Raw genomic sequence first — 19,168 nt, 5'->3', positions numbered from 1 at the left:
TTTATTTAAAATGCATCTCTGGGTTATGTGTGGGGCATAGGAATTTGTCCCCCCCCAAAAAAAAAAATAGTTCGGCCCTCCACAAGGTCTGAGGGACAGTGGACTGGCCCCCTGCTGAAAAAGTTTGCTGACCCCTGCCCTAGACGTTTGAAGTTGAATGAAGAAGGCTGGGTTTCCTGTATGAGAACCCCCCATAAATAAATCAAATCTCAGAGCATTTTGTTTCCTCCTTGTCCTCCTTTTTTCTGATGGAGATTGAACTGACTTTCAGCAGCTTGCCAGTTATGGTGGTTTGTGATCTAGCTGGACCTAATGACCAATGAGGCTCAATGAAGAGTTATGACATCAGGTAGTTAGTGGCACACACTTGCCTGCCTGAGAAGCTGCATGTCAAGGCCAGTCACCACTTCTCATTCACCTAAGCAACACTTCAGCTCATGCAGCTGGCATTTTCTCAAAGCATTAACATCAGAGAACACAACTGAGAAGAAAACAAGACAAGGAGCATTAGAGCGTGTGGAAAGGAGATTTTGCTGCGTCCCACCCATCTCATGAAACAGAATGTCTAGGAAAAAAACTCAAGATGATGATATTTCCAACAACATTCCTGATGGAGCCGATTTCAAAAATCTACTGAAACTGTTTCAGAAATTAGTTGACCAGACAGTTGCTCAGAAAAGGGATGAAAGATTAGGCTTGTATATAAAAGATGCTGGTAAGTAATCCGGTTGTACACGCAGAGGGGTGGAATTTGGGGTGATAAATGGATTTACCCTTCAGAATGAATTAAGTCACCCTAGAAAGGAGTCTACCATTTCTCCCTTTCTTGCTCAAAACTTTCTCTAATATTGGGACCCAGGAAGCCAAAGATCCCTGCTGTACTATTTCATAAATAGCGAGACAGAAAAGGGATTCCAAATGAAAATGAAGACAAAACTAAATTCTCCAAACACTGATGATGATGGATTGCAGCACGAGGTGATGGTTGGAAAAGTATCGAAAATAGCTGTGCTGATGTGTTAGCTTTTGTCTTCTTTTCTTTCATTGCAGAGGAAATTGATTACGATAAATTCTTTGCTGAAGTCCAGAGGCTGTTTGGTACAGATGTGAAACCACAAGATGTTAAAACCTTCTATAGGAAGATTAGCAACAATCCTGATGGGCGGACGGAATGGTGCGAGGTAGATACGTGTTAATAATAATAATAATAATAATACCACCGTAATTTATACCTCGCCCATCTGGCTGGGTTTCCCCGGCCACTCTGGGTGGCTTCCAGCAAAATATTAAAAACACAATACAGCATTAAACATTAAAACTTCCCTAAACAGGGCTGCCTTCAGATGTCTTTTAAAAGTAAGATATAGTTGCTTATTTCCTTGACATCTGATGGGAGGGCATTCCACAGGGAAGGTGCTACTACCCAGAAGGCCCTCTGCTTGGTTCCCTGTAACCTTACTTCTTGCAGTGTGGGAACCGCCAGAAGGCCCTCAGCGCTGGATCTCAGGGCTGAATGATGGGGGTGGAGATGTTCCTTCATGTATACTGGACCGAGGCCGTTTGGGGCTTTAAAGGTCAGCACCAACACTTTGAATTGTGCTCTAAAACGTAGTGGTGTTGCTGTTTGCGGTGTATAAATGTGTCTTGAGCTCAACCCTAAGTCAAAGCAATCCAATTTGCATTCTCACATATGAAACCATTTACAAGAAAGAGAATGCTGATACACTTTTACTATTACTACTGACACAAGATACCATGCTAAGTTAAACCGTAGCTTAGCTGATGTCCCACACTGACCTTAAAAGCCAAGGGAGGAGCAAAGGCCATGTAAGTGCCTCCTCAGGAGCCAGCACAGTCATGGCAAGTTGCTCTTTGGTTTACTGTGACATGAGAACCAGGCCATTATAATAAGGTTACCAGATTTTTTTTCAAAGAATCCGGGGACCCTTTTTTTAAAAAAAGAGAAATCAGTTGACCGGGTGGCTGGGCGCTCTCGTTCCTGGCTCAATTTGGGTCACGGTTTGTGTGTGTCAGTGGTTCCCCCTTGGCAGTGGCAGCGGCAGTCTCAGCAGCCCAGAGCCAGCCTGGTAGCACAGTTGGCTCTGGCTGGCTTCAGGAGCTGTTCACTGCCATGGCGCCCGCCATTTTGCCTCGCCGGAAGTCCCCATATGATGTGTCTTGTGCCTTTGAAGCAATCGCACAACATTCATTCCCTACTAATAAATCTACAACACTTAAAATCTAAATCCGGGGACATTAAATCAAATCCAGGGACAGATTTTGTCCGGGGACAGATTTGTAAATCTGGGGACTGTCCCCAGGGACATCTGGTAACCATACATTATAATGAAGGAGTCGGTAGGGTGAGACCATGGGGAGCAGGAAAGGGTTTACTAAGTGAGGCAGTGAGGATGAGAGGGAGCTATCTTCTTGGGCAGGAGGCTGTCCCAGCACAGAGAACGAACCATTATTTTTTTTGCCCTTGGAAGTGTTTTGATCAAGTTTCTCCTGCATTCCTACTTATGGAACAAGAGGAACCCAAGGAGGATAGCAGCTCAAGCGAATGATTGAAGGGCTTGCAATCTGTTCAACATTGCACCCGCAGTAGATCATCTCCTCTGTGACTGAAATAATGCATAGTTAGCTCCTAAATAATCGCAGGAGTTGCCTTTTATAAGGAGACTGAAGTGGGCTTTGTGACCATGAAAAGCACTTCATCAGGAAAGTGAACTCTTGACAATTTCTGCTTAACTGATGTTCCAGGGAAGCGCATGAATTTAGCTGATAAAGGCAATTCTTATAATTCACACCATTCATTTTCTGGCTGCTGACTAACTTTATGCTGCTTCAGCTCACGGAATAGTAATCACTGGAAAGTAGTCTGTGGTTTTTGGTGAGGATTTTCTGAGTGGGAAGGGGGATGATGTTACGAACAACAAGTGAGAATATTACCAGTTCAGCCATGCTATATACATAGCACACAGGCTCCAGGGTTATGGGATACATGTGTCTCAAACCACAACTCCCAGCAGTGTATCTTTGGCACTGCTCCGACTTTGCTCTTGTAGAATCATAGAATCTTAGAGTTGGAAGGGGCCCAAGGGCATCTAGTCCAACCCCCTGCAATGCTGGAATCTTAGCTAAAGCATCCATGACAGATGGCCACCCAACCTCTGCTTAAAAACCTCCAAGGAAGGAGAGTCCACCATCTCTCATGGGAGTATGTTCCACTGCTGAATGGCTCTTACTGTCAGAAAGTTTTTCCGAATGATTAGTTGGAATCTCCTTTCTTGTAACTTGAAGCCATTGGTTCGAGTCCTACCCTCCAGGAGAAAACAAGCATGCTCCCTCTTCCATGTGACAGCCCTTAAGATATCTGAAGATGGCTATCATATCTCCTCCCACCCTCCTCTTTTCCACACTAAACATACTCAGCTCCTTCAACTGTTCCTCATAAGGCTTGGTTTCCAGACCCTTTCTCATCTTGGTTGCCCTCCTCTGCACACGTTCCAGCTTGTCAACATCCTTCTTAAATTGTGGTGCCATGAATTGGACACAGTATTCCAGATGTAGTCTGACCAAGGCAGAATAGAGTGGTACTATGACTACCCTTGATCTGGGCATACAGTACTTGCTTGTATACAGTAGAGTACAATCACCTTTTTTCATTTTGTTGTCAGCCGTTTTGTGCTGGCATCCACAATTCTGTTGTCAGTATATGAGCACTGGTACCTCATTTTTAAAGCTTATAAATATTCATAAACCTTAAATAAAAATGAACTCTACAAGTGGTGCTCCTAAAGCATGGCTTTTTCCTTCAAAAAGTAGAACTTGTACTCTCGAGTTCTTTCATCGGCTCCCTCTGATTTTCATGTTTAAAGTATTATGCTGCTAGGGCAATGAAGCTCACAAGCAGCTACAGAAGCACTTGATAGGCTGCTCTCCATAAGGTGGGATGTGATTGGCTCCAGAGGCAATTTGGGGTCCATAAAGTTCTCTTCAGATGAATGTGCTTCTGATTACAGTGCCTTTTTCACCAACTAGATCAGTAGACCGTAGCTAAGTGGTCCATGTATTACACCATTAACCTTTTGAAAGCTGCATTTAAATCATTATTTTGCCTATAAATCCTTCTTGTCTTCTCTAGGGTTGGAGAGGAATTTAAAAGAGTGCTTTGCTTAGTTCTTCATGTAAACCTTTGCTAGCAGTAAGAAAAAAAGGGGGGGAAGGAATGAGAAGCTGGAGCCTGCAAGAAAGGGGAGGGCAAGATCTGATCTCTATCTCCAAGGGGTGTGGATATGAGGGGTTTGCCCAAGAAAGGATGCTAAGAGGGAAATGTTGCGGATTCCTCATTCTGTACCTTATTGGTATTGCTATATCATGGATTAGATGTTCTGTGCAGACAGATTCTATATCTGTCATCACAACAATCCTTGGCAGTAAGTTCTTACTGACCTGGAACTATGAGTTGTATTCACTTAGTTTGTGCATTGGTTACTGCAATGAACTGCATGTGGGACTTTGGTTAGTGCAGAATGCTGCAGCAAGATTGGGGGAAGGAATCAAACCCTGTTAGCCTTTAACACGTCTGCTCAGGGACCTGAACCAGTTGCCAGTTTACTACTGGGTCAAGTTCAAGGTGTTACTATTAATATATAAAGCCCTTAACAGTTTGGGACCAGTTTCCTTGCAAGATTACCTTTCCCCATATATGCCCATATATGCTTCAGTCTGAGGAACTGGCTCTGTTACAGGTGACACATCGTACCTGTTCCTCATTTGTAAGAACTTGGTATTTTAGTGTGGCAGTACCCACCCTTTGGAACTGCCTGTCTATTGAGATCAGGCATCCACCTTCACTGTGCTCTTTTCAGAGCCTGCTAAAAACATCTTGTGTGAACTTGCCTTCTTCCACTCGTACAACAGTGGATCAAAATTATGGTAGAAAACTGGATACAGAATTACAAGAAAATCAAACAACATCTAATACACCATCAACCATGGAGGTTAAGCATCATTAAAAGATAAGGCACTTTGGCTGGAATGCTAAAAGGCCCTTAGGATTTGGTTACATAACTGAGAAATGCTCAAAGTTTATCTGTTGAAACCACAGCTAAATTTGCTTTTGAAGACAATGGCCATTTTCCGCAAGGGACTGAAATCATGTTTCTGTTTTCCCTGTGCCTGTAAATCAAAGGCAGACCTTACACCGACTAGAAAGCTTTTGAAATGACTTCTTCCTGTAATGAGCCATCCCATATTTTGTGTGCTGAGTCTGATTTTCATTTCAGTCTTGCCTGGAACCTAATTTTGGAGTCCTCCTGAAGGCTTTCTCCTGGACAAAAAGAACATAGCTTTTCTCCCCACCCCCATCATCTTGCTTGTTGTTTCTATCAACCATGAACACAGTCTGATACAGCCTAGAGAAATTTCCTTACTCCAAGGGGTTTCAAGTAATCACTGAGCTGATTCACATGTAATACTAAGCCAAACTGTTTCTTAGCATGAATTTGCAGGTTCCCAAAGAGGAGACAGCAGTCTCGGGGGGGGGGGGGAGGGGTACATATCACTTGGAAAGACAGGCAAACTAATGCCAGTGTACTGGAAGAAGCAAAGATCATCAGTGTCAAAGCAATGATTCTTCAGCATCAACTTTGTTGGACTGGTCATGTTGTTTGGGTGCCTGATTATCGTCTTCCAAAGCAACTACTCTATTCTGAATTTAAAAATGGAAAACATAATGCTGGTGGTCAGCAAAAGAGCCTTAAAGACCCTCCCAAGGAAAATCTAAGAAAAATGTAGCATAAACACTGACAACTAGGAATCACTGGCCTGCGAGCGCTCACTTGGAGAACAGCCCTTACCAAAAGTATCATAAACTTTGAAGACTCTTGAACTCCAGATTTGAACTCTCACACATTCACACTAAGCCATGGTTTGACTTAGCATTGCATGAGAAACCAGCTCAGCATATCCTTCTGGGTTCTATCTAATTGTTCAGTTAGCTAAAATTGCCCCTTGATTGCATAAAGATTTTTTTCTTTGTACTATTCTTCTTTGGCCAGCTTTTCATAAGCCCTTGCCTCTTGCCTTCCTGTGCCTCAAGTATTGGTCCATTCATCACCAGGAAAATGGTCAACTTTCTGACACTTCATCCTGAACAATATGTACTGTGTGGCAGTGGTGACCGGACAGTTGCCTTCTATGCCCTCAAGCCTTGTTTTGGAAAATAGAGTTTAAATTCAAGATTCCTCTAATTTTGAAAGTATGTATGCCTTATCTCTGCATAACCCCTTGGGTTCCAATGTTTACACTTTTCTATCTTGCATTAACAGCATTTAGAAATGATGCATTAGAGAATAAAGATGTCTGTAGTGTTAGCTGTGGAAAAACCCAGAGTTGATCTTTCAGTCTATCACATTCTCTATTGGACTGCAGTAGTTGTGAGGACACACACATACATAGAGATAAAAATAATCTGCAGCAAAAGCAGCATGCATATATATATATATATATATATATATATATATATATCCTGCTGTCTCAAGTAACCTGGTCCTGAACTGTATAGAACTTGGCCTGGTAGCAGACTGAGTGCCATTGCAAATCCCACAAGCAAGGTGCTACATGCTGTTAATAGTTTGCCCCACAAGCAACCTAGCTGTGACGTTCTGTTATCAGCTGCAGCCTCCAAACCAAACCCAAGGGGAGCCGCACATAGAGCATAGTGCAGTAATCCAACTGTGAGGCCGGACAGCTGTGGTTGAGCTATCTTGATCCAGGATTGGCTGTAGCTGTCTTACCAACCAAAGGTGGCAAAAGGCACATCTAGCCACATGTGGCTTCAGTGACAGAGCTGGCCCCCTCCTCCCCACCCAACTAGCATGACTCAGCCATGAAAGACAAGGATCCAAAGGTAACATCATTGGCCACATACTCACAGGCACTCTGTCAATGTCATTAGGCTGCAAAACTTGAAACTGATTGCATAAAACATGGCTTGATGGAGCACTGGAATTCTTGTTTGAGAATGCATCAGTCATGGCATCTAGCTAGCTACAGAGATCAATGACTTCATCCTCAAAATGCCTAGCAAGCAACTCTTGGATGGTTTCTAATGTGTCCTGGGTGCCAACCACTGATATGGATGTCAACAGCAACGGACCACCCTGGTTATCTCTGCTGGCCATGTTCTCGAGGAAGCAGTGAAACAGGCACAATTATGTGCTCTAGATCTTCGTAGTGGGACTTCCGCTACCTGTGTTCTAGCCATCATCTGACTACTTGTTGTTGTTTAGTTGTTTAGTCGTGTCCGACTCTTCGTGACCCCATGGACCAGAGCATGCCAGGCACTCCTGTCTTCCACTGCCTCCCGCAGTTTGGTCAAACTCATGCTGGTAGCTTCGAGAACACTGTCCGACCATCTCGTCCTCTGTCATCCCCTTCTCCTTGTGCCCTCCATCTTTCCCAACATCAGGGTCTTTTCCAGGGAGTCTTCTCTTCTCATGAGGTGGTCCTTCCAGTGAGCACTCAGGGCTGATTTCCTTAAGAATGGATAGATTTGATCTTCTTGCAGTCCATGGGACTCTCAAGAGTCTCCTCCAGCACCATAATTCAAAAGCATCAATTCTTTGGCGATCAGCCTTCTTTATGGTCCAGCTCTCACTTCCATACATCACTAATGGGGAAACCATAGCTTTAACTATACGGACCTTTGTCGGCAAGGTGATGTCTTTGCTTTTTAAGGTGCTGTCTAGCTATGTCATTGCTTTTCTCCCAAGAAGTAGGTGTCTTTTAATTTCGTGACTGCTGTCACCATCCATCTGACTACTACTGACTTTTAAATATATGTAGAGTTTTAAATATATGTCATCCTTTCTCCATGCAGTTTAGGTTCTTCTTATGTGGTGCTGCATTTTGTTTGGCTTGTTTTAGATCTTTGGATATTATATACTGGAGGGTGATGCTCTTGCTGCCCAGCTTGATGAAGAAAATATGGTTTTCCTGGTATCTAAAAAGCAGCGGATTTCAAAAGCAGGTAGGATCTTCTAATGTTCTCTGCCCTTATTGAACTTATGCATAATGTGTCATCAGATGTGGGCAGAACAATATATTGCCCCTCCTCCTCTCCCAATAAGCAACATTAGCTCACCTGCCGGGAAGTCAGAGTAGTGGCTCCACCCATTCAGTGAACAGCTTCTGGTTGCAAATCTATACACACTTGCTGGAGAGAAAGCTCCATTGCACTCAGAAATGTTTATGTCTGAATAGACCTGCCCAGGATTGAACTGTGCCTGCTATTATAGGGTTCCTGTTAGACTCTTATGTAATTAAAGTAGATTTCCCAAACAGTTCTTTGATTTCCTTTTTTTAAAATCACAGCATTTCTGTTGTAACTCTGAGTTGCATTTTTCTCCAGCCAAAAGACAACTAGCAAACCCCTCCATTGGCATCACCAAAGTCGCACCCAAGAAACTCCCTATATGATCATATTGTTAATATAGCAGAAGTTCAAAATCAGAGCATGATGCTTTTTTATATTTATAAAAGTATGTTTTCATAAGTCTCCAAAGATGCCATGTTGTACATTTTTAATGCATTCTATGGTTCTGCTGCAACCATCTGTTCATTTGTACTCACCTATGAACTGCCCTTGACAAAAACTGCTTGTAATTCTATTGTAAATGCCCTCACTGGTTTTTAGCCATTACTTTTTTATTTTATTTTTTATTTTTTATTTTTTTTATTATTTTATTTTATTTTATTTTATTTTATTTATTTTACAACATTTACTGGTATATACCACTTACTCAACAGAAAGGCCCTAAGCAGGTCACGAAGAGCAATAGAAATTATCTACTTAAAATAAAGCATTAAAAACAAGTTGACATAAAAGTTTATAAAAACATTTTTTTTAAATATCAGTTTAGTTCTCACTGAGTTGGTATACTTGCCTCTGGACTGTACCATTTCTTTACAAGTAGGGATGGGGGAGAAATTCTATTTGTTCATGTTTAAAGGTGGATCTCCCTAATTTGCACTTTCCAAAACAATTACATACGATTTTGCAGTGTAGTTTTCCAGCCGACTAACATGTACGAAAATGCATATATTTAGTGAAAACTACAAATTTCTAAAATGAATTATATTAGGGGAAATTCCTCTGCAAAAACATGTCTGTTAGGCAAAATTCCATATAGATGTGTATTTCGCCTTGTTACTAATTGTGTGCATTACCTAATTCCTAGAAGTTTTGTTGTGCAGATTTTAGAATGTATTTTGTCTTTGGCAGGAGTCAAGAGACGTGATGTAATAAAGTGCATAGTGAAAGTACCACAGCTGGATTTTTTAGTAGTAGCATCACAAAAAGGGATGCTGTCCGTTTTCTCCAGCCAGGTAATTTTTGAAGTAAATTAGATTTGTTTTCTCTATGGTACAGAGCACTTTCTAATATGAACAGCTAATTACAATGGTAAATGCATCTGCCCTTTGGTTATATATGAGTGAGATAGTCAAGCAAACGTCTGCCATACAAGAGATAGCTGGCTTCAGGTTCCTGAAATACGTAGGCATTTAATACAATTTTCGTATTTTATTCAGGCCCAAATTCAAACAAAGTAAGAACAGGTCACTAGAAAGTGTTCTGTGGAAGCTTAATTGAAGTAAATGGCCATTGCACAAACTGAAAATGTGTTATTGCCCAGGCCACCTTCGTTTGGATGATGCATTAGTAGGAAAAGAAGCTCTTGGTATATTGTTTGCTTTCTCTTCCTTCTAAAACATAATGCACCCATCCTTTCCCACTCATTCAGACAAAGGCTTTCAGAAAAATGAGTAGCATACACAGACATTTAATACATATTGTTCAAAAAATGGTATGACTTAGAAACCAGTTCTCAGTATCCCAACACTCTATCGTGACAAAGATGAGAATTATGCAGGTAAAAATTCAGGATCATCCAGATAGGAGCAAGCTTGATGGTCAATGGCTGGGATCTCCAGGAGCAGGTTCAGTCTGACAAGTTAAGCCATTTCCACAGCAGGGTCCTCCATTTCCTTCCTTGTTGAGAATAGTAAAAGCCTCCAGCTGGGCATTTTGGAAAAGGCTTTGACAAGGGGCACCCAACTCCAGCTTCACATCTTTGTGGAGGGACCTGCTGGGATAAGAAACGCTAATGGAATTTACAACAACGCTGTAACCAGATTTTTTTTCAAAGTATGTGATGGAAACTGCTAAGAATGTAAAACATGGCAGTTCTACGTACCTGCTCCTTACCTGCTCCAGGTTAACCTAGAAGAAACATCTGTGTCAGAAATGGAGGGGCAATTCAGTGCTGGCAGTAGTGAGCTAGGTAGACCAATTATCCAACTTGGGAGAAGGCAGCTTCTGTCAGAGGCTGGTCCATTAGGGCAAATGGGGCACTGCCCCACCATCCTCATTCTGCCCTCAATCAGTCCCCATCTGCCTACCTTTTTGTTTATAACCTGTCCATGGGTGGTAATGCCCTCCACCCTCTTCCTTTTGGGTCTCAGTTTTGCCCTTGCAGAGCGCAGAAGGGAGGAAAATGTGGGCAAAAGCAGGATTGGTTGGCTCCATATCTGCCCATCATGGGCTTAGGCACCACCCGCTGGTGGCCTCCCTTCCTTCCCAATGGGAACTACCATTGGAAGCTTCCCATTTTCCTAAAACAGAATATTAGAGTACAGGAGTGTACAAACATGGGAATCACTATGACCACGCATAATTTGTGTGTGGAGGTCATGTACATATTGGTCAGCTGGTGAAAACCCATGTCTCAAATTTTATTAAATATTTTCTTGTTTTACAGAAGTATGTGTAATGTCTCTCATATTTTTTCCATGTAACATTTTTACAAATCAGTTTCATTTGTTGAGACATTAGGAAGAAAAGGGGTGGGGGGGGGGGAAAGATGGGTGGGGTCGGGTGGTGATGTTTCTATTTTGCTTAATGTATGTAGGGTTTGGTGTCAGCGTTGTTCATGCCAGTTCTCTGCTGTTCACTTGGTGGTGAGAGAGGTTGGGGTTGGCCTAGGGCGTGGTTGTTTGTTTGTGATTGGCTATGGTGATCTTTGTTTTCGTGTGTGAGTGGGGTGGGTGGGTGTTTTGGATCAGCCATATTGATTTGTATGCTGTTGGTGGATTATTGTCATTGTCTTGTTGGGCTGTGTATGTGATAAAGGGGGAGCCATAAAGGCGTCTTCTTCTGTTTGTCCCCATGTCAGTTTCAGTTTATTTGTTAATTTTTATAGTAGGGCTGTTTCCCATACTATTTGGTACCATTGGTCCATGCTTACTCCTGACAGGTCTCTCCAGTGTCTGGTTATGGTGTTTCTGGCTGCTGAAAGTAGGTGGGTTATGAGTGCTTTGTGGTGTAAATGGGAATTGTTGTCTTGGAAGATGTTGTCTCAAAATAATCAATTCCATAAAACGTTGGCAGTTACCACTTGTATTTCATCCTTTTTTCTTTCTTTTTTTGTAACCCGTTTAAGTGAGATGTTGGAAGAGGGGGAAGAAAAGCTATGCTAATAAATCTCCCAAGGATGCAACATCCTTTGTTTAAATGCAGCAGTAAACTGGTAGAAGGCACAAATATGAGGCTATGTGCTGTTTATTACCTTTATACTTCTGTAGCTCTTGTACAAGTAGCCTATGAAATGTCGTGACTATGCAGTAATGCAGCAAAACACACCCAGGGTTTCAATTTAATTAGGACACAATAAGCATCATAGGCATGTACAAGATAATAAAAGATCCTTGCAGGTGATTAAATACTAAAGAAAGGCTGAGACATTTGGGAACTACTGAAGGAATGTGGGAGAAAACCTATTCAGTATGCCTGTACATTATATCTCTTTCACAGTTCTATGAAGAACTGCTCTAAAAAATAATCCCCCTCAGAGAGCTCCCAGCTGCTACCTAAGATTTTCCAATGATGTCACATTGACATCAGTACTTCCATTTCATTTCCAAAGCTCAAAAAAATATTACCTTACTTTTTGAAAGCTCTGCATGGAAATTTTGAGTCACATTAATATAACAGTCCCTGCTGTTGTGAAAACAAATAGGGTATGAGTGTGCCTACATCTTTGGCAGGTTATTAAGGATATAATCACACATTGAGAATAAACCACTTGACTGATAGCTCAGTTGGTTGGAGCGTGATGCTGATAATGCCAAGGTTGCAGGTTCGATCTCCGTATGGGACAGGTGCATATTCAGATTGGACTAGATGCTCCCCGGGGTCCCTTCCAACTCTGATTCCATGACTGTGAATGAGCATTCTGACAAATGGGAGGTTTCTCTTTGCAGTTTAAACCCAGTTGAAACAAGAGGCACTTGTGTGAATAGTCCCTTAACATTGTTTATTAAATTTGGATGCCGCTTTTCATCCAAAGACCACAGGGCAGTGGTCAACATAAAACTACAAAATGAAAATGCAATACAGGGTGGCCCAAAAGTCGGTATACTGCTTTAGAATCCACTTTCTTTGTTTTCGACTGAAGCTCTCACCATTCACAATATCAGTAAAGAAAAATAATCCATTTATTTATTTATTTATTAGTATTAGTATTAGTATGCCTACTTTTGGGCTACCCTGTATACATAACAACAACAACAAACCAACAACCCCCATCCCACAAACGCATTTAAAAAGCCATAGATTGTTTAATCAACCAAAGGCCTGGTTGTAGAGAGGCAGTCCTTGAGGTATCATGGTCCTGAGCTGTTTAAGGCTTTATAGGTAAAAAACAGCACCTTGAATTGGTCCTGGAAACTGATTGGCAGCCACTGCAATCAGGCCAAGTTTGGTGTTACATGCTCAACCTGTTTTGCCCCAGTGAGCAACCTGGCCCCTGAATTCTGCACCAGCTGAAGTTTCTGAACCATCTTCAGAGGCAGTCCCACATATAATGTGTTGCAGTAATCTAACACAGAGCTTACTAGAGCATAGGCAACAGACGTTAGGTTATCCCTGTCCAAATAGGAGCGCAGCTGGACCACCAGCTGAAGCTGATGGAGGGCACTGTGCGCCACTAAGGCCACCTGAGCCTCAACCAACAGCAGAGGATTCAGAAGCTACATACCTGCTTCTTCAGAGGGAGCGTAACCTCATCAAGAGTAGGCAAACTCCCATCCAGCCTAGGGAACTACCCACTGACAGTCTTATCGGGATGGAACATCAGTTTGCTGGCTCTCATCCAGTCCATTACTGGGGCAAGACCTCCACTGCCGCACCTGCGGATGTAAAGAAGTTCCTTGATCAAAATGTTTCCAGCATCAATATGGACATAGCTGATCATTTGACACATTTGCTCATGACGACAAACATCTGGAATACAATGAAATAACAGTGAAAAATACTTTGCCTTTTTATTCTAGAAGTTATCTTACCATGAACATTTACCCCCCCCCCCATAATTTTAGGAAATCATTTTTTGATGAGATAAATAATTTACAGTCCACTTTTTATGACTAAACAAAGGATCTTTAAATTTCCTGTCTTCAGTGAGATTCATAAAAATCCCCATATTAGGACTGCCTATAATCTCTGTAGTACCTCTAAGAGCAAGATTCTTTTCTTGCACAAAACAGAATAACGTTCAAAATAACCATTAAAATGTCTCAACATTGCTCTTTTTCTGCTTAAATTGCCTTTTGTAGGCAATCATCAATAAGTCAATTTTTTTAATAAAAAACAAAAAACCAAGCTCTTCCATTTTAAAAATTATCTCAATGGTCTGATGTGTTTTCATGAGCAACAGTTCAGTTCAAATATTTGAATATGCTTCAGGGATGTTTGTCACAAACAATACACAGGGAAAGCAAAACATTGTCTTTGATACTTTCAAGTACGCCAGCCAATTTTATGATTAACAACTTTGCCATTGGTTTGCCAAGTTTTTTTGGAAACCAGTTACTAGAAAATTTGCAGCCATCTTCCAGTGCAGATACCCTAAAAATGAGCATCTTACTGTAGTTAGATCCATGTTCAATTATTTTTAATATCCTGTCTGTATCAAATTGAAAGAAAGGCAAGACAAAAATCAAGCTCATATACATATAAGCAGTGCTTTTGGTGACAATATTGTTGTTGTTGTTTAGTCGTGTCGAGTTGGGTGTTGTTGTTCAGTCATTTAGTCATGTCCGACTCTTCATGACCCCATGGACCAGAGCATGCCAAGCACTCCTGTCTTCTACTGCCTCCCGCAGTTTGGTCAAACTCATGCTGGTAGCTTCAAGAACACTATCCAACCATCTCGTCCTCTGTCATCCCCTTCTCCTTGTGCCCTCCATCTTTCCCAGCATCAGGGTCTTTTCCAGGGAGTCTTCTCTTCTCATGAGGTGGCCAAAGTATTGGAGCCTCAGCTTCACGATCTGTCCTTCCAGTGAGCACTCAGGGCTGATTTCCTTAAGAATGGATACATTTGATCTTCTTGCAGTCCATTGGACAATCAAGAGTCTCCTCCAGCACCATAACTCTAAAGCATCAGTTCTTTGGCGATCAGCCTTCTTTATGGTCCAGCTCTCACTTCCATACATCGCTACTGGGAAAACCATAGCTTTAACTATACTGTACAGACCTTTGTTGGCAAGGTGACAATACTCACTGGTATAGAATCCTGCCACCTCTTTTAATGCTGCCCATGGCAACCACCTCATTTTGGGGTATGGGCACCTCATTTTTAACCCAAGGAAGCACTGCATATGAGACTGTGGCACTGTGAGTTTACTAAAACAATGTCTGCGTGTGCTCTGCGTGGTTTTGATTTTGTCACAAACATGCTCTAGCCACACATGTATTCTGAGAGCAGAGCAGAGGGAACTGTGACTGCATCTCACACTTCCTTACCTGGTTCTTGAAATGTTTACCTGGTTGCCACCAACCTGAGTTTAAATAGTATTTCTTCTTAGTATTAAATAGTATTTCTTCTTAGTATTTTCTTGCAACTGCATCTCACTTACTTCCATGATTTCCCCCCTTGATTTTCCAGATGAGGATCCTGACGAGCACAAGCATTCCCGTAAGTTGACTCTTTTTCTCAAAAATTCAATTACGAATTAGACATCAGTGAAGTGAAACAAGTACCTGTACATGTTTGTATTTGAAGCTCCCATATAATTTTGCATTGTGAACTACGCTGGGTTTGATAGCTTCATTATTTCCTATTTGAGTATGAAAATACTATCTATGGCATGATTATCTTACATATTTAGGTCAAAAGATGCATTAAAAGGCAGTTCCCTCGCTATAAGAAGCCAAGTTACCAGGAACCAAGCAGAGGGCCTTCTTGGTAGTGGCACCTGCCCTGTGGAATGCCCTCCCAACAGATGTCAAAGAGAAAAATAACTACCAAACTTTTAGAAGACATCTGAAGGCAGCCCTGTTTAGGGAAGCTTTTAATGTTTAATAGGTTATTGTATTTTAGTGTTCTGTTGGAAACTGCCCAGAGTGGCTGGGGAAACCCAGCCAGATGGACAGGGTATACGTAATAAATTATTATATTATATATTATTATGATGTAATTCATGAAATCAAACCTATTTTTTGAGTTGTAAATAGTGGCAATAAGATTACTTTGGTAGTTACTCATCCATCTTTAATTTACAAAAAAAGCTTGGACAAAGCACTGACCACATTTCTTGAAAACTTGATTGTATTCTGACAACAACTTCCTGCAGTTTAGGAAAGTGTGGCTGCAATGTTACATATACTTCCTTGGGAGTAAGTCCGCTGAACAATTCTGAGTAAACATGCAAGTGACTTGTTCAAAGACTACCAAGTAGTTATTTATTAAAAATCATGGTACCAATGATGAAAGACTCTCTACTTTTGTATATGGGGGCGGGGTGGGGAGAGATACAGATCTGTGCATTTACACACATACAAACAAAGTTATCTCATTTTAAACAGTATGAGTTATGCAGCTGTGTTTCTTTTTTGTTACCAAAATGCTGAGAAACCAAACTTAACTGAAATGTACACATAACTATACAGGTAATGTAGTTGCCATATTGTGTCAGGGCTATTCCCGCTGCTACAAAGGGAGTCCACCTTCGCATCATCCATTCATTCACCGTATAGATTTTCCCCATCGCTACAATGAAGATTGCACTGCACATTCCCTTTTGGAACACCTTTTTGCCATTTTGGTTCAGAAAACCCATCTAAACTATCACAAACTTTTGATGCTGTGCTGCTAATCCCACTTGGAATTAATAGGCGTCTGAAGACAGAGAGAGGTTCCTTCAGATTAGGTGCATCATTTATCTGGGGACTAACTGCTGCCAGGTTGTTTGAAGAGAGTTGAGCTTGCTAGTTAGAAATTATTGTATTTAATGTCCAACAGCTGCTGCTGGCACAACAGTGAGTAATAAATCGATTCATTAGGATAACTTCTCTTCCCTGCTCTTGATTATGAGGCAGCATAATTTTCTCTTCTGACTGCATTCCCCAGGTGATCATATTACTTGAACTATGTTCTTATTATAAACATTTTCCCCATAGCAGGCCTGCCGGTTCCTTGCTGTACTCATTTGGACACAAATTATATAATTCTGCCATTGCAACTGATTCTCTTTTAACATAGTTAGATCTGGTTCATAATCATCACAGGCTGTAAACAGAACTTGAGGTTCTGCAATAATTTTGACAGCTATAGTCTCTTAAATTTAATTTAGAATCCATTAGCGTTTCAAATTGCTCTATACAAATAGCAGAGCATAGGGCAATATATCTTTGTGTAGCACCCACACACGATATGAAATTAATTTATAGCTGTGTTGAGGCGCAGAAATGTTAAAGGGTTTCCATCATAATCGGATGCAAGCAACTACAAAATGTCTGAAACAGTCAACGTTTCAATTTCAGCTTGATTCTAGGGATATTGAAAAGCTAGGATGCACATGTAATCAACTATGAAAGTTATATTATAAATTATTAAAATACTTCCACATCTTTATTCCACTGGCACAATATTTGTAATTCCATAAACACAACTTTATCACCAAATTCTGGCAAACTCAACTTTTACAGTTGTAGTTGATACTTCGACTGTAAATATTCCTTGAATTATTATTCTTTCCATAAATCATTCCTAAGGAAACTTTCAGACATCAGTTAAAGATAAAGGTTGCAAACTAGCAATGAGGTTGATTCTGCCAACGTTTCTCTTTAACCAGGACACCTCCTGGATCACTGGATGTGATTACCTGAGTCAGCTCAAGCGTGTGGTTGCTGTGACGGAAAGAACCATCATCATCTGGGATTATAAAACACAGGGCACTGCCATGGTAAGACACTGAGTCATGCAAGTGTGTGTGTATGTGCATGTGCGTTTTGGGGGTAGGGGGACAAAACAAAAATCCAAAGAATGTTTTTTTGTGCTACAGTTTAACTGAACTATTCTGCATTCTTGTTAGCATATCTCATACTGAAGCATTATAGCTAGTAAGCAGCTGTATAGAGACTGGAGACTGGATTCAGTTCCTACATGCAGCAAATATCCTATCACGTCATGAAGGGATATAAGCCTGGGCAAGAGAGCTGTGGCTTCTCTGTCCAATTAGGACAAAAATAGACTTGACATGGGAAATCTGTGATTGGACAGTCTGGTGACTCTTTGGGGGGGTGTTATTGTTAAAAGTAGCAGCAGGGGACTAGATTGGGGCTACAGCACTGGGGGTGAGGATAATTCTTCCTTACCATTTCACTGTTTTAAATGGCCCAGCTTCTGTTGGTCACAGCTTCTGTTGGTCACAGACAGGTACCCAAAGCATCTGCTCTACCACTGTGCTACAGCACTTCACTTAACACTCTCTCTCTCTCTCTCTCTCTCTCTCTCACACACACACACACACACACACACAGACAGACACAAATTCTTTTATCAGGATAGTTATCATAGTTTCTCCCAAAGCATTCTGGGAATCATAGTTTGTTGATATTGCTGAGAATTCTCCTGACAGGTCCCTAGTGTCCCCCTTATAGAACTACAGTTCTCAGGTTATTTAGTGTGGGGGGGTCAATATTAAACCTGTTTCTTTATGGCATAAGTATAACTCAGGGGTACAAACTACTTGTACAAACTACTCTCCTGGAATGTCCCACAGAGGAACTTACGGTCTTCAAATAAAAACATCCTGAAGGTCCCAGGCCACAGAGAGGTTAGGCTGGCTTCAACCAGAGCCAGGCTTTTTCGGCCACGGCTCCAATCTGGTGAAACACTCTGTCACAAGAGACTAGGGCCCTGCGGGACCTGACATCTTTCCGTAGGGCCCACAAGACAGAGCTGTTCTGCCAGGCCTTTGGTCAGGGTTCAGTCTGACTCCCTCTTCCCTTTCATAAGAACTTGCATGAAAGTGGCCTCCCAATTTTTCTCACAGGCCCATATAAGTTCAGCATAAACAGTTGGGCCTGGTGAACATTTAAGGTCCCCAACCCTAATCTGCGGGTTGCCATCTGATTGGATTTTATTCTGATCCTGATCTGATTTGAGGATGTATTTTAATTAATTGTCTGATTTTATGTTAGTGTGTTATACATTTAATGTTAGCCGCTCTGAGCCCGGCTTCGGCTGGGGAGGGCGGGATATAAATAAAATTTATTATTATTATTATTATTATTATTATTATTATTATTATACTGATTGTAAAGCAGACGTTTTTGTGAATGGCATATTATCAAGTATATTTATTTCAAGGGACAAGGCAAGCACATCCTCTGTCCCTTTTATTATTTGTTTCCGCCATTGAGCCACTAGCTGCTGAGATAAAGGAGAATCAAGAGATTAAAGGGATACAGATAAATAAAACAGCAAAAAATAAAGCTCTACACAGATAATACCGTGTTAACTGTAGCAAATCCTATGCAGTCTTCAACAGCACCAGAGAAACGAATGTGGAAGTGTGGCTGCATATAAACAAATAAAGCAAAAACAGAAATCATAGGAGTAGATACTGGAAAGGAGGGGTGGGGGGAACAAAGGGATATTTGGTCTACTAAAATAGTGCATTACTTATAGAATTACGTAACACAAGACCTTCAGGAATGCTGCAAAAATAACTATGAAGAGTTAATTAAGGAATGCCAGTTGCTTTTGGCAGCATGGCAGAAATTGAACCTGTTTGAAAAGGTTTGTGTACTACC

The 19,168-nt window shown here is 41.3% G+C and overlaps 1 protein-coding gene and 1 long non-coding RNA gene across 3 annotated transcripts in view; one reads left to right on the top strand and one right to left on the bottom strand.

Moving 5' to 3' along the window:
- Positions 1-363: 363 nt before the first annotated feature.
- The window catches only part of WDR64 (WD repeat domain 64), a 69,540-nt gene continuing 50,735 nt past the window's right edge, over positions 364-19,168 (top strand). The window contains exons 1-6 of one of the 2 annotated variants that reach the window (XM_083432145.1): positions 364-715; positions 1,051-1,181; positions 7,936-8,038; positions 9,293-9,396; positions 15,015-15,044; positions 17,203-17,313. In XM_083432145.1, coding sequence (XP_083288271.1) covers positions 562-715; positions 1,051-1,181; positions 7,936-8,038; positions 9,293-9,396; positions 15,015-15,044; positions 17,203-17,313 — 633 coding nt within the window. In that variant the 5' untranslated portion in view covers positions 364-561. The remainder of the gene's footprint in view (positions 716-1,050; positions 1,182-7,935; positions 8,039-9,292; positions 9,397-15,014; positions 15,045-17,202; positions 17,314-19,168) is intronic. The other variant, XM_083432146.1, reaches the window with a different exon arrangement.
- Positions 9,410-18,984, bottom strand: LOC310673675. Its single transcript, XR_014509177.1, has 3 exons — positions 18,855-18,984; positions 13,107-13,248; positions 9,410-10,157 (listed from the first exon to the last, which is right to left on the bottom strand). It is a non-coding gene; the product is annotated as an uncharacterized lncRNA (long non-coding RNA).

The sequence above is a fragment of the Podarcis tiliguerta genome (assembly GCF_965153285.1).
Source record: "Podarcis tiliguerta genome assembly, chromosome: 3".
Taxonomy (NCBI): Eukaryota; Metazoa; Chordata; class Lepidosauria; order Squamata; family Lacertidae; genus Podarcis; species Podarcis tiliguerta.
Note: the sequence above shows the minus strand (reverse complement) of the source record. Positions and strands in the feature narration are given on the sequence as shown.